Here is a 14386-nt window from a genome sequence, read left to right as displayed (position 1 = left end):
CTTGCTCGTACTGTCAATAAGGAGTATTACCTTGCGTTATGCGCTGCTTGCGAGAAGCAATACGTCCGGTATTCATGGCTTTTGCATCACGATAATTCACCTGCTCACTCGTCATTGCTTGTTAGTACATTTTTGGTATAAACAACACCGTAATCATTCTTCAGCCACCGTAGTCACCAGATTTGTCCCCCCCTGAGACTTTTTTCGGTTCCCAAGATTGAAGAGACCCATGAAATGATGGCGCTTTCGAAGATTAAGGAGATAATAACTGCTTGGAGGATTGAAAAAAACGCCGGCACAATTGTATTACATCTGAGGAGGACTACTTTAACGGGGACATAATGGAAATTGATGAATAAATTAATATTTTTTGAGTACAGTAAAGCATTCGAAAAATAAAATATGGGCTCGAAAATTATTTGGCAGAAGAGGGTCAAAAAAGAAAAGAATACATAAATTCATATTGCATTTGATATTTTCATAATAATAATAAACATACAAAAGTATGCAAGGTTTAACAAAAGTGACTCTTGTCTCAATAACTCATTAGATTTTTATTCCAAACAACAATAATAAGCAAAAAGATAACAAAATTAATCATAGTAGATAAAACAAAAACAATGAAATCATTCGAAACAATTGTAGATAGGTATAATGAAAATGGAATAATTACAATACTAACAAATAGTTTTTAATGAGTTTTGTTCAAACTGTTGTCGGTAGTATTCTATACAGAATTTTGTTTTTCTGTTACCATCTCAGGGTGAACCGATTTAATGAACCTTTTTCCTGAAGTACGAAAAATCACTCACTAGCAGCGCTAGTAGTTCGGTAGGGACAAACACTGCCTAATCCTCATATAAACATATGGTAAAGTACAATTAAAAAATAATGTTTTTAACAGAAGAAGATGTTCCTGGAGCAAAACTCAAATTTGCAACTGTAAAAGATAACAATGTTGTAACATTAAAACGTTGGCTTGCATGCCGTAATTTAAAAGTAACTGAAAAAAAAGTGAATTAATAGACAGGTTAGTGTACAGACTCTAGTAAAAGAGTAGCGGTAGATTCAAACTATAATATAAGAAATTTAAAATAATTATGAATTTCAGATTTATTTCCGAGTGAAATATGAATCAAATATAGATGATGATGAAATAAATTTAATTAAATATAATAAATGAATATAATTTAATAAACGATTGAGGTTATATCTCATTCCAATCAATGATAATTAACTATGAAAAATTTACTATTCATTTTATGTTTAGAGCATATATATGAATATTTATTTATTTTTTGTACTGTTAAATCCACTCTCCTCGAAGCATGTATCCATTTCTCACATCTAACCTCATTAATTTTAGGTTTTATAAATGGTATAAAAACACGTTTTTTTCCGGATATCAATTATCCGACGTACAATTCGCAAAACAGCAATGCTCTGTTGGCATTATACTAACACAAAATAATTTTTTATATCAGATTTATATTTTCAAATAATAAATTAATATTACGTAAATAACACTTAACACTGTTTTACATGTGAATAGTTTACTTGTCCCTACTACTATGCTGCTTCTCGTGACACGTTCGCTGTACTATTCTTAGGAAAAAGGCTCATTGAATGCCATAACAGAGAGTCACATACATTTTTGGTGGATCCTCATGAATAAAAATTACTTTAACGGGGTTATGACTAGTGACTGGGGTGAAATTCATAAGGAATTAAAAAATGGTAATATTTTTGAGGAGTTGATGGAAAGAAAAGGTTAAACTACAACCTCTAGCATAGAATAAATCCAAAACAAACACTTTTGCCAAACACCAGACCTGCAATACTCTTCTCGACGTACGTTCCCCAACTAAGTTGGCGTCTTCAGAAGATGAAACGCGCGTCGAGAAGAGTATTTCTGCTCTGGCGTTTGGAAAAGTGTTTATTTTGAATAAATTAAGAATATGGGACAATATGTCCATAACTTAAGTGTATCCATTGAACCTATTCATGGGAAGGTCCTTGAGCATTTCTTTATTTGTTCATTCAATTTCAAAAAGTGAAAGAATTATTCAAATGTCTACATAAACTTAATGATTAGTATAAATGATTTTGATGGGATAAACATAAACAATACATTTTTGGATTAAATAATAGCTATAATTTATATTATTCCATTCCTATAAAAAAAATAAAAAAATTACGAATATTTATTGGAATTAATCTTACCAAATATTTCGCCTTTACTAGCATACTCAGTAACCATGTAAATTGTCTGGTTTGTTTCCATAAGTTGATATAGCCTTGTTATATGGGGATGTCTAAGTTTTTTCAATATGGCAGTCTCTCGAAATATTTTCGTTAAATTTTCTTCATCTAACACAGTCTTATCTATTATTTTTATAGCCACCTGAAACAGAAGAATCCTTTATGAAAAGGTAGCTTTTCAGGTGAAACGATTTTCTTTCATCACTACCCCTTGAATATTCTACTAATTTTAAAATTTCACCGGAAGTTACATTGTAAATAATTGAAATACATGTGTGAAATACCAGAGTGTTTATTGAACACGCGGCAAAACATCAAGGGACTATTTCTTGGTCTATTCTAAGGATATTTTGTCCTTTAACGAGTTTTGATAGGTCGCTTTGTTTCGAAGATACGGGGCAAAAAAGAATTTCTACAATAACAATTTTGGTAATTTTGAAATTATTAAGGTAGCCGATATAAAAGTATAGCGGACTACACTGAACCACAGCATAGGTAACAATCAGCAATGTCACCAACGTCACTTCGCTTGGCAGGAGAAGTTCGCGCATATCCGTCGCGTTGATAAGTCCGCCATTTTGGGAAGTGACAGACTTTCTCATTTTGCTTTTGGATTTGCTCTTGTTAGGACGTATATGTTACATGTGTTCTGTGCGTATCGTGAATTTTAACTTTTAACATATAGTAGAGTAAGATTATTTTATACATTAAAATATATAAATAGGAATTTCAAATCTCAGAAAAATATTGCCAAAAAAAAAGGAAGAATAAAATAATAATTTGGAGATACGAATAAATGTTTCGAAATGAAAACTTTGTATTTCTAGTATTTTCCAGCTACCAGCTACCCTGGAAACCTAGAAGAATCCCAAGTGGGTCAACTACATGGTATTGATATTTCAGGAGGGTAAAAAACGTTCTGTGAACGTATTACTAAAGAAGAATAAAAATATTGGAGTAACAAAAGTAAGTTGATGTTTGGATAGAGCTTACCTAAGTACATATAAAAAAAGACATTTGTGTTGAGAGTTCATTCTAAAATGCAAGGAGAACGTCAATTCTTACAATGAAGAATAAGCAATTCAATTGAAAGGTTAATTAGTAATATACAAAATAACATTTATTTTAAGAGAGGTAGATCATGAAGTTCATACCAAAAAGTTGATTGCTGGACAATTTCTCCTTCATATTCCAGTTGATTGAACCATTGTATTCCTACTGGTGATTTTAGAAATAATTCGGCTGTTTTGACATTTTTTGAAAAAAATCATGTAACCAGATAGAATGTCTGCTCAAGAATTATTATATCAATTGAATTTGGGTCCATTCCGAAAGGTATATCAAAATTATATGAGCATTTTGGATATAAAAAAGTTTGAGTGCGAAACATGTCCAAAACCATTTCGCGAGTCCTGCCCTCTTATCGTCACTTCCCAAAATGGCGTCTAGATACTTTTCCACATCAAAGGCGGCATGGCCAAGTGTCCATGCTGATTGTTACCTATGCTGTGACTGAACCTACTAAGTAATAAAAAATCTAACAATTTCGTTGGTACCTATCTCAGAGTAATACCAAGACATAGAGTTGCCATGCCTATACCGATATATTACATGTATTTTGAAGCGGGTATCTTTTCTGTACAATTTATGGGCGAGGGGGGTGACGGGTAATGAGAGGTTATGGAGAGTTTGTTTACATTTGAAGTAAGTTGGACCATAAAACAGTGGCGGTTGGTTTAGTTGATGATTGGAGGGATATTATATATTTATAAAATAAATCATTTCAGATGAAAATGTATTCTGTTTTAATAGTTCCTACAGGAAATCTGATTTTTATTAATGATTATGGAAATAAGGCCAGTTTTTCTACCACCTACTAGATTTTTATTCATGTATGGCTTTATAATAAAGCGCGTGGTTTACAGGGTTAAATTAAATTATTTCAAATGAACTAATTCATAGCAATGATAAATATCAATTTTAAAAGTAATGAACTTTGTTTCATATAATCAGATGAAGAAATTTGTGATTTATTCTCAGATTTGATGAACAAGCGGTACAGTTTGTGAGGTCCGATATAAATAATTTTCGATAAGAAATCATGAATATTTATAATTACGATTGAGGTTTGATATTATTATGTGATTTCATTCAAAATTGGTATCTAGGGGTCTTTGTGGACCGACATTGTTTTTTTTTAATTCATGCTGACGAATTCTATAATTACGAAAAATCATTAATGTAAATGAAAAAAACTGTATTCAAAAATGAGAAATATGTTTTTCATATTTCAGATTAAAAAGCTTTCTGCTCAATGTTCAGTTTGTATAATAAATAGTTATTCTTGTGCAACCGGTGTTAAATCTGTTATTGCTTTCTTAACAACTAACTTACGTCACACAAATATGATTTCCGTTTTGGTTTTATTTTCTTTGCACGAGGCTCTCGCGTTGCATACATACAATATTTGATAAGAAATGACGGTTGTCATTTTTTTAACCTTTTTTGGTTGGGATATGTCAAATAATGAAATAATATAAATCTAAGTTTGTTTGAAGGTGGTTGACAATGTTTCGTGGTGTATTTCATCAGTTCGGACTTCCATTGTCTAATATAATATAAATTGATTTGGAATTCCTGAAAAAGTATTGAAAAGATCAACCGAAAAACTGAACAAAAAAATAACATAAAACCAAACAACAACCAAAAAAATTAAAATTGAAATATTAATAAAAGCTATAAATCTAGTTTCAAGAACTTCATTTATAAGAATAAGATCAAAAAAATTATCATTAAAAACATCAAAAATATCCCCTTTCGTAATGTCTGTGCACAAAGACCCCTACATACCAATTTTGAATGAAATCATGATTTCTAATGGAAAATTCTTCATATCGGACCTCACAAACCGTACCGCTTGTTTATAAAATCTGAGAATAAATTACAAATTTCTTCATCTGATTATATGAAGCAAAGTTCATTACTTTTGAAATTAACATATATTGTTATGAATTAGTTCATATGAAATAATTTAATTTCAACCCAGTAAACCATAAATGAATAAAAATCTAGTAGCTGGCCTCATTTCCATAATCATTAATAATTAATCAGATTTCGTGTAAGAACTATTTGAACAAAATTCATTTTCACCTGAAATGATTTATTTTATTAATATATATACTATCCCTCCGATTATCAACTAAACCAACCGCCACTGTTTTATGGTCCAACTTATTTCCCGTAAACAAACAAAGTTATGCTGCCTTCAATGTAAGGATGGAAAATCCCTCTCTATTGTCTTTTGTTACTCTAAGGTACCTATCAACAACATTCAATTAGAATAGTATGTCTCGAAAATGATCCTGGTGTTTTTGAAATAGTTCGGGAGTCGATGAGAAGATTGGATTCTTGCATCCGAGCGGGGAGAGTCGTTTTCAACAGTTCTTATAGATTAGGAAACATAACATGTAATTTTTGGTGATAAATTGTTATTGTCGAAATTCTTTTTCGCTCCGTATCTTCGAAACAAAGTGACCTATCAAATATCATCAAAAGACAAAATATCCTTAGAATAGTCCCTTGAATTTTTGCCGCTAGTTTAATAAACATCCTGTACAAGTGATGAAAATAATTGAATTTTTCAATTTCATTTACTGATTATAAATAACAAGTGAACACTGTCGTATATATACTACATTCAAACTTCCTTGTATATGTTCGCGATAACATTCATGCATTTTCGTGTTCGCTTCACAGAAACAATTCGACGCTCACGTATGTGCCGATGGGACATTACGCAATGTTGTCTGTAAGACTTGTGCCAGTGTCGGCACTTTCGCTTGCTCGCGTTGCTAGCTTCGCCATTGGAGTATTATTGATCACCCCAAATTACTCTGTTCCTATCAACTAGTTCTCTGAGTCTACGGAAATCATATAGAAGTATGATTACCATTGTAGAGTTGCAGTTTCCCAACGTCGATGACTTGTTCCATGGAGTTAGATGGGCACAATAGACCAAATCGTCTTGCAACCAATAAATCACTTATCAAGTGATGATTCCTATGTCTATTGATCCATGTCATTCTGTTCAGGGTGAATATTCCGTGTTAGGAATCACACGTTGAAAGGTAAGACCTCGTTAGTCCTTAGCTCGCACAAGTTTATCAACTTCTGAGGGTTGTCGTTCGTATGCGGGCGACAGCTGATTAACGGAAAAACAGATTTTTTAAACTTCGAATATGACAATAATAAGTTCAGCAGAAAGATCCCTTCTTGAATTTGCTCTACTGGTGAAGATTTTATTAGTGGTGCATCAAAATGTTGTCATGATAACTCAAATAATGATTTATTTTATCTCCAGACAACTAATATAATACAGAGGCAATGTCATTGTCGCATTGTCGCTTCCACTGAAGAATGGGCTTTAAAGAAGAACACTACCATTTAGCATTCACTAAGTGCATGCGAGTGCATTGGCTTAGGATGTGAGGGGTGTTGAGCAAACCCGCCATCGGATGCCTGCTTCCACGTAGCCCCGCTGGATACGTGAATGATATAATCTCTTGTGGCAGAGTGACATCCCAACGATGGCTCGATCCTAAAGTGTGTGTATCCGTGCCGAGAGGATGAATGACACTGAGCCTATCAGCTGTCTCTACGGAACCTTCGAGATACCGGGCGCCCTCTCGTCGTAGCATCGCCTTGTCACGGTAATGCGGGGCCCTGCCGTGATTGACCTTCTTTCCTTAGCTACTCGTGGGACTTTTATGGACAGAGTAAACCTAAAAATTCATTCTGACGCTGAGTCTACAGAGGAGATGGATGTCGAGCTTACGACTGCAACTGACCTCCCTGTAAATTTAGATCAGGAGCGAGAGCTTCTCAACTCTCCAACTCCTGATCCAATAACTGAACCTAAAAAAAGGTTTGGTGGTGCAGCCTGGAAAAGACTGAGTTGTCTCCTCAAGAGCGGGGTACCTTATGAAACCACCCTGCACAAAATATTTGAGCGGCAATCGCAGAATCTGTCTCAGGTGAAGGAAAAAAACCTCATGAGCAGGTTAGCAAACGTTTGCGCTCAAGTGATGATTCACCAAAACCAGCGGCGAAAAAGCCCTGCACGGTTGCATCTAAGGCATAGTCAGGTGTAGCTGACGTGCAAAAACCCTAATATGGGACGGTGTCGCGAGTATCAAGACCACTCACCATACAAATACATCGGCTTCGTTAAGAAGGTGGGTTACAATAAACCCTTGCGGGTTGCGGTGGAGGGTCGAACAGACCCATTCACTTTGGACTTAACCTAACCTAACCTAGGACCTAACCTAACCAGGTATTTTTGTCTGTAAGTAGTTATCTTTTTGTAGCAGCATCAAAAATAAGTAAAGTTGTGAATAAAAAAGAAGTCGAGTAAACTATAAAAAATGACTGAGATGAGCCAAAAAGCGCCACACGGCAGAAACAAATTGGAAATGAAAAGATATTGTTTCCGATATATTTGCAGTACATTGATTTAATTTTTTTATATTCATTCAAATGAATTTTTCAGTTAATATTGTTTCATACTATGATATCACACTATTGTCCTTTAAAATATGGATATCTTATGGAAGTTCAATTCAGTAGCCTCTGACCATCTATGGACATCCATAGGACATCCGTTGGACATGAAACGGATATCCAATTCCAATTAGAATATATCCATCGTACATTATTGTTTTTAAGGGACACCTTGAACGGTTTACTTCTTTGGAATGTGTAAGTTCCTAAACCTTCACCATTCAACAAAACCATAACAAGAAATGTAAAGCATTTCGGTGGTACTGAGCTATAACTGAAAGATGAGTCTATTTGGAAAATTGAAATTTCTGAAAAAAGGCAGGTGCAATTATTAGCAGGAACTTCATATAGTACCACTATCTGTATGATGGGTTTTTCTTGACCTCTTAGTAAAAGTTTAATAAACGTTAATTATAATTAGCAACCTCCTGTGAGCAAGCAAAGTACAAAACTACGTCATTTTTAGACAAAAAAAATCGAAATGAAATGCGTCAATGGCACATTTTTTATAAGACACTTATCAATACGGTGCGCTTCTTATTTGTAAAATGGCTCCTCCTATATCATATGCACACTGTATCAGGTCAATTTTTCAAATTAGAGTCAATCAACCAATTGGAATCTCCACATGTCAACCCGTCATCTGAAATGTGAACGAACGCAGCTTAATATTTACGTCGTATTCGTCGCATATTATGCCTTTTTAAAATGTTTTTTATACAAGGAGTTCAACTAAATTTTACTTTATCCGACATAATTTCTTCTTGACATTTTTGTTAATTGTGGATAAATTTGAAACTAAGGAAAAGGTTGAATATACGATGAAGAAAATAACTTTCGTCTGATTTCTTCAAAGTTTTTCATTTGTTACGACCGGTTTCGGTTTGTTAAACCATTCTCAAGTAAACTCAACTAAACCATTCTCGGTTTACTTGAGAATGGTTTAATAAATCGAAACTGGTCATAACAAATAAAGAACTTAGTAGAAATATTTCCTTGAAGTTTTTTTAGTCAGTTATGAACAATGTTACAGGTAACACTCAGTAAATGATCAAGTTGTAAAAGGTGTCATTCGATTCGGAATATCGTGTGGATAATCACCTTAACAATAAAGGATTCTACACAATTGCATATGCAGATGACTATATCTTGCAGACCGGCAAATGTGTGCGATAGAGCGTAGGATGGGCTCAAATTAATAGAAACATGGTGTAAAGAACACTCACTGTCGATAAATACCAAGTAGGCTGAGATGGTCCTTTTCACCAGGAAATGAAGTTTATCGGGTTTAAAACTTCCCAAAATCTTCAAAAGCAAATTAAACTTCTCTGAAGTACTATCCTCGACAGGAACTCTCACCTACAGAGTAGGTGAGGTCTTTCACCTCGTGTGGTCACGTGGATCTACACTGCAATAATAAGACCTATGTTAACGAACTGAGCCATTGCATGGGGACCGAAAGTTCTACAAGCAACTGCCATCCAAAAATAATATCTAATACAGTGACTGGCTTGTTTAAACATCACCGGAGCCATGAGAACAACATCAACCGCGACAATGGAATTAATTACGAGTCTGACCCCTCTGGACCTGTACGTTAAGGAGGTTGCGTGTTTCGATTGTGCACGGCTGGTGTAAACCTCGAAGTAGGAAAGAGTTAATTGAGGCTGAGCCTATGGCGAGAAGCGCTTACTGCGCAACCTCTGCTGCAGACAACCAGTGACGCAATTGAACCCAGGTTTGTGTTTAATAAACCCTACAAAATACAAATAAAACAGAACACAGAGTCAGATGCTACAAATGCAATACGCATATATACAGTCGGCTCAAAAACCAAAGAAGGCTCAGGATGTGGAGTATACTCTAGATCACTAAGACTAAGGATTGAGTGGAGAATGGGAAAAAATACCAGCGTGGTCCAAACAGAACTGGTTGGTATCTCAATCGCCACAAAAGAAATAACCAGGAAAGAAATTTCTGACAAGAACATAACAATCTGCACTGACAGCAGACAAGCCCTATTAGCCTTGAACAGACGTGGTGGCACTCTAGTACTACCTCGGCTAGTACTAGAGTGCCACCAGGATTTAGCCAAAGCCTCGATAGATGATAACATTATCCTGAAGTGGGTTAAAAGGCACGACAGGAGTAAACGTAATCGCATTGCCGACACTTTAGCCAAGGAAGCGGATGGACTAAGAATTTTAGGACCCAGTGGCACCTACGGCCTGATGACTTCGACAATTGCGGAACTAGCCAAATGTAACACCAATGCTCAATGCCTAAAAAGATGGGATGGATTCAAAGGATGCAATCTTACCAGGATCACCCTGGGCGACCCTGGAAAGCTGGCGCCGAAGAAATATCTGGCGATGGCCAGGAAAAATCTACGCTTAACAGTAGGATTTCTGACTGGCCATTGTCAACTAAGGAAACACCTCCATAATATGGGGCTAGTGGACACACCTCTATGCAGAATGTGTGAACAGGAAGATGAGACTGTCAGGCATGTCCTATGAGAGTGCCCGGAGTTATCGTCAATAAGAGAGTGTGTGTTCGGCGAGTCTTGGCCTACACCTGCCGATATAAAGGAGGTCTCTGTCCACCTTCCTGGAAAGGACAGGATGGACGATGACCTAGGAGAACAACTCCTCGGGAGGATGTACAATGGGTCACATGTGGCCTAAGTGCTGTGGGATTACACTCACCCACCCTACTCTACGGATACAGAGAGAGAGAGAGATCGTGTGGATAATTTTTGAAAAAATTCAAGTGTAGCTTGCAAAAATTGCAAAATTTATGAACAATTAACTGAAAAAAGGGGTTTGGTGTTTTGCAAATATCTCAAAAACTATTTGACATTTCTCAAAATACCTCCCGGAACAGTAGGAGGAATATTTATAATTTTTTCAGAGTGTTTAAAATACGTCCTAAAACAAATACTCTGGCTTACGCAATTGTATAGGGTCTTTCATTGGGTGCTTCCTATCTCTAAATTCAATTAAAACAAATATGTGAGATATCGAAAAATTGTATTCGCTTGAAAGACCTACTGATGCCGTTATTTGAGGAATATAACATTGTTCAAATGTCCGCCATGGATTCTCTTGGTGGAGCGCATTCGAAACGGCCAATTTTCCATGACTCTGAATTTGACCGATGGCATGGGTTCTATTGGCTTTGAGGACCGCTGTGGTTTGTGGCTTATTCGCACAAACCTGTGACTTAAAAAAGCCCCACAAGAAATAGTCTAACGGGGCCAAATCGGACCACCTTGGTGACCAGTTCACATCACCTCCACGTGAGAGACCATGTCCTCAAATCGCTCGTGCAGAATATCCAATTTGGCATGAGCTGTGTGGCACGTAGCGCCGTCATGTTGAAACCACATATCGTTGGTGTCCAGATCATCCAATTCAGGCCAAGATGGTATACATCGACCTATAGTGCTCGCCGTTGACAGCGATGGCCTGGCCAACATCGTTCTCAAAGAAATATAGACCGATTACGTCGCCAGCCCAAAATCTACACTAAACAGTGACTTTTTCTGGATGCATTGGACGCTTTTGGATCTCATGTGGATTGGTATCGTCCCAAATTTGACAATTTTGTTCGTTCACGTACCCATCCAGAAATGGGCCTCATCGCTGATGATGAATTTTTGATAAAAATCAGGGTCAGTTGCCAACTGTTACAGAGCCCATTCAGCTAACACACGCCGTTGTCTATGATCGTTTAAATCGACTGCCTTGGATTCTCTTGTACACTCTCACAGACAGCGGCGATGTTTCGGCAGATCTTGCGTTTCGTCGACGAACCAAAATAATTTTTTTTTATTAAAATATACTACGTACACACAAGCGTACACATACTACGTACACAAGCGCACCCTCACGCCTTCACTGAAAGGAGGCGTTGGGGAACACCCCCTGCTGTGCTAGTGGATTGACGCTCACCGAGAAATGCAGACTTCATTAAAACACGACTGAGTCGTGTGCCTCATGCCAACAAGGTTTATGCACACCATTACAAGGAATTGATATTCAGGTTGCTCAAATAAGAATGTAACTGCCGTGTTTGGCTGGATACTCCTGGAAAAAGTTCATGAAAAAACCAGGGCAGATTGTCTATACTAAGTTTTCTATGCCAGTTTTTTCATGAACTTACAAACGGTCGAAGTGCTGATCATGATATATTCTAACTGCCGTGATTGTACTAGTCAGCGGACTTTTCGGTAGGAACCACTTGTGCTTGTAAGCAAGCCGTCGGATTAGATCCGTAATCGGCTCGACTTCCGCTATATCTCACAGATGTTCCAATGACATGTATCGATCGCTATTGGTCACGATACGAAGCACCTTATTCTGCATCGTCTCGATTATTCTTAATGGAGTCCTCTTCAGGCTTCAAAATACAAGACAAACGTACACCATATCTGATCTGATAACTTGTTTGTATATCAGGAGCTTGTTATCAACAGTCAGTTTGATATTTTGTGTAATGAAAGGGTAGTTGAGTTTAATCGCCGCTCGCTCTCTGAATTGCCAAACTTAAATGTTCATGAAAATTCAAGCGGTTATCCAGAATAACTCGCAGATACTTCGCACTTCTCTGTTCTTCCACACATTTTCCTTGAATAATCACTTTCCTGAAGATCATCACATCAGTGAATTTCTTCGTGAAGTAGACAAGTTCAGTCTTTGTCGGATTTATCTTATTCCTCTCCATGTATACGGTACGACTAACCGATCTAGATGTATCTGAATTTGGCGTGTTGCTACCTCGCATACATGCCTACATTCGTTTTCGCGAACATGGGAAAGTCGTATGTATAGAGAATATAGTTGTGGGGATAGACAGGACCCATGTGAAACCTCTTTCATTGAAAAATCCGTAGAGAAGGCTTGGTGAATTCTAACCCAGAATTCCCTATTGACCAGATAAGAATATAAGATTATTATCGTTTATAAATGCACGTATGCCGTCCACATTTTTGCCATATCAGAAGGCTTTTTTATGTCCAACAGAACCATAAGTGATTACTTTTTCTGGTGAAAAGCCTCCTTTCACCGTGAACCAGTCGGACCAATTGTAAGGTCGTATTACGACCCTGCCTGAATCCAAACTGTTCCTCCGTAACAAGTTTCAGCTTTTTCTCCAGACGAAGAAGTGTGCTTAATAGTACTTTGTCAACAATCTTGGCGACTGTACTAAACAGCGAGATCGACCACTAGCTCTCTCTTTGATTTTTTGATTTTCCTGATTTGTGAATGGGTATTATCTCCGCGCGCTTAAGGCAGTATAAATAATTTTGTAATGATATGAACCATCTGTACGAGACCTTTGCACGGCAGGTTCCGGAGTAGAGCTGCTCCAATGCCATCGCTGCGAGGTGCCTTATGTAATGGCAGGCGTTTTATTGTGACTCTCACCTCCTCAAAGTCGGTATGGAGTTTGGCCAGATCGTCATCGTTCGGTGATGTTTCTGTGCGCATCAGTGATGCCTGGCGATGTCTGGTGAAAATTATGGAAATATTCGCTGAACACTCTGGCTTTCTGATCGTCGGCCACCCAACATTTATTATCGCTATCTATGGTAGGCATGGGCTCGTATTTGTTGTCGAGACGTCGCGCAATCCTCAACAGAGAGTTATCCTGTGCGTTCAGTCTCTTCAGTTTTTCCCCCACCGGGCATTGCTGAACTCATTTATTTGTTGGTTACTCCTCTCCGCAAGTCTGAGCATGAGCTCTTTGCATCCAAGGTCACATTTTTCAAACTTATCCACCACATTGCATAGTCCTCTCGATAGGTCGATTATAGCGACCGTAAAGTAGGCGAAGCGCGCGGTACGTTGTACAAAGAGAACACTTTTAATAAAACAATTTCATTATTTGTAAATGTTGTTGAATGAATTTCACAGATATAACTCCAACAAGATGGGCGTTATCAGTTGCCAAAGTTCGGAAGTCCCTGTTTAAAGACCATATATATGCGCTCACTTCGGACCTTTAATGAAAAAATAAAACATTAAGCTGAAATTATTGATGAATATACTTCGAATAAAAAGTTATATGAGTGATATAGTCATATTTATTACAGTTTATCGAATATTTCAACATAAAAATTGGAAAAAAAAATCCTGAAATTTTTTATAAACAAATGATATAAATGGAATTGATAATTGGGTAATAGTTCGAATTTTGGGCTGAATTTGTTCTTCATATGATAGGGAATGATTGAGCATTGCGTTTTTTCATAGTATCTCAATTAGTTTATAAGTAATAATAAGTTAAAATATAGAAAAACCAGATGAGAATGATGGAGTGAAGGAGAACAGAATTTAAAAAATTCGATATGAAATATAAATAATTTTTATCTCAAGAAATAATACATGGTTGTTATTGTTACATAGTGTGAGAGTGAAAAAATATAAAGAAAAAAATTATTGTTCATAACAAATTATTTATTAAATAAACAATGAAAATTTGAATAAAAACAATTTTTTCAGATATCAAAGAGCAAGATAAATTATTATTGAAAAAAATGGTTCCTGTATATTAAATT

General features: G+C 36.4%; 1 protein-coding gene across 5 annotated transcripts in view; it reads right to left on the bottom strand.

The window, feature by feature from the left end:
• The window catches only part of Sik3 (Salt-inducible kinase 3), a 77189-nt gene that overhangs the window by 44237 nt on the left and 18566 nt on the right, over nucleotides 1-14386 (bottom strand). For 4 of the 5 annotated variants that reach the window (XR_012464415.1, XM_074170672.1, XM_074170674.1 and 1 more), the window contains exon 2: nucleotides 2224-2404. The exons of the other annotated variant lie outside the window; for it this stretch is intronic. Coding sequence is in view for 3 of the 4 variants with exons in the window: in XM_074170672.1 (XP_074026773.1) it covers nucleotides 2224-2404 (181 nt within the window). In the remaining variant the exon portion in view is untranslated. The remainder of the gene's footprint in view (nucleotides 1-2223; nucleotides 2405-14386) is intronic. 5 annotated transcript variants of the gene reach the window in all.

The sequence above is a fragment of the Leptinotarsa decemlineata genome, unplaced genomic scaffold, assembly GCF_025532065.1.
Source record: "Leptinotarsa decemlineata unplaced genomic scaffold, Ldec_3_MD MMD2_P_RNA_scaffold_9, whole genome shotgun sequence".
NCBI classification, from domain to species: domain Eukaryota; kingdom Metazoa; phylum Arthropoda; class Insecta; order Coleoptera; family Chrysomelidae; genus Leptinotarsa; species Leptinotarsa decemlineata.
This window is presented reverse-complemented; position numbering and strand designations above follow the sequence as displayed.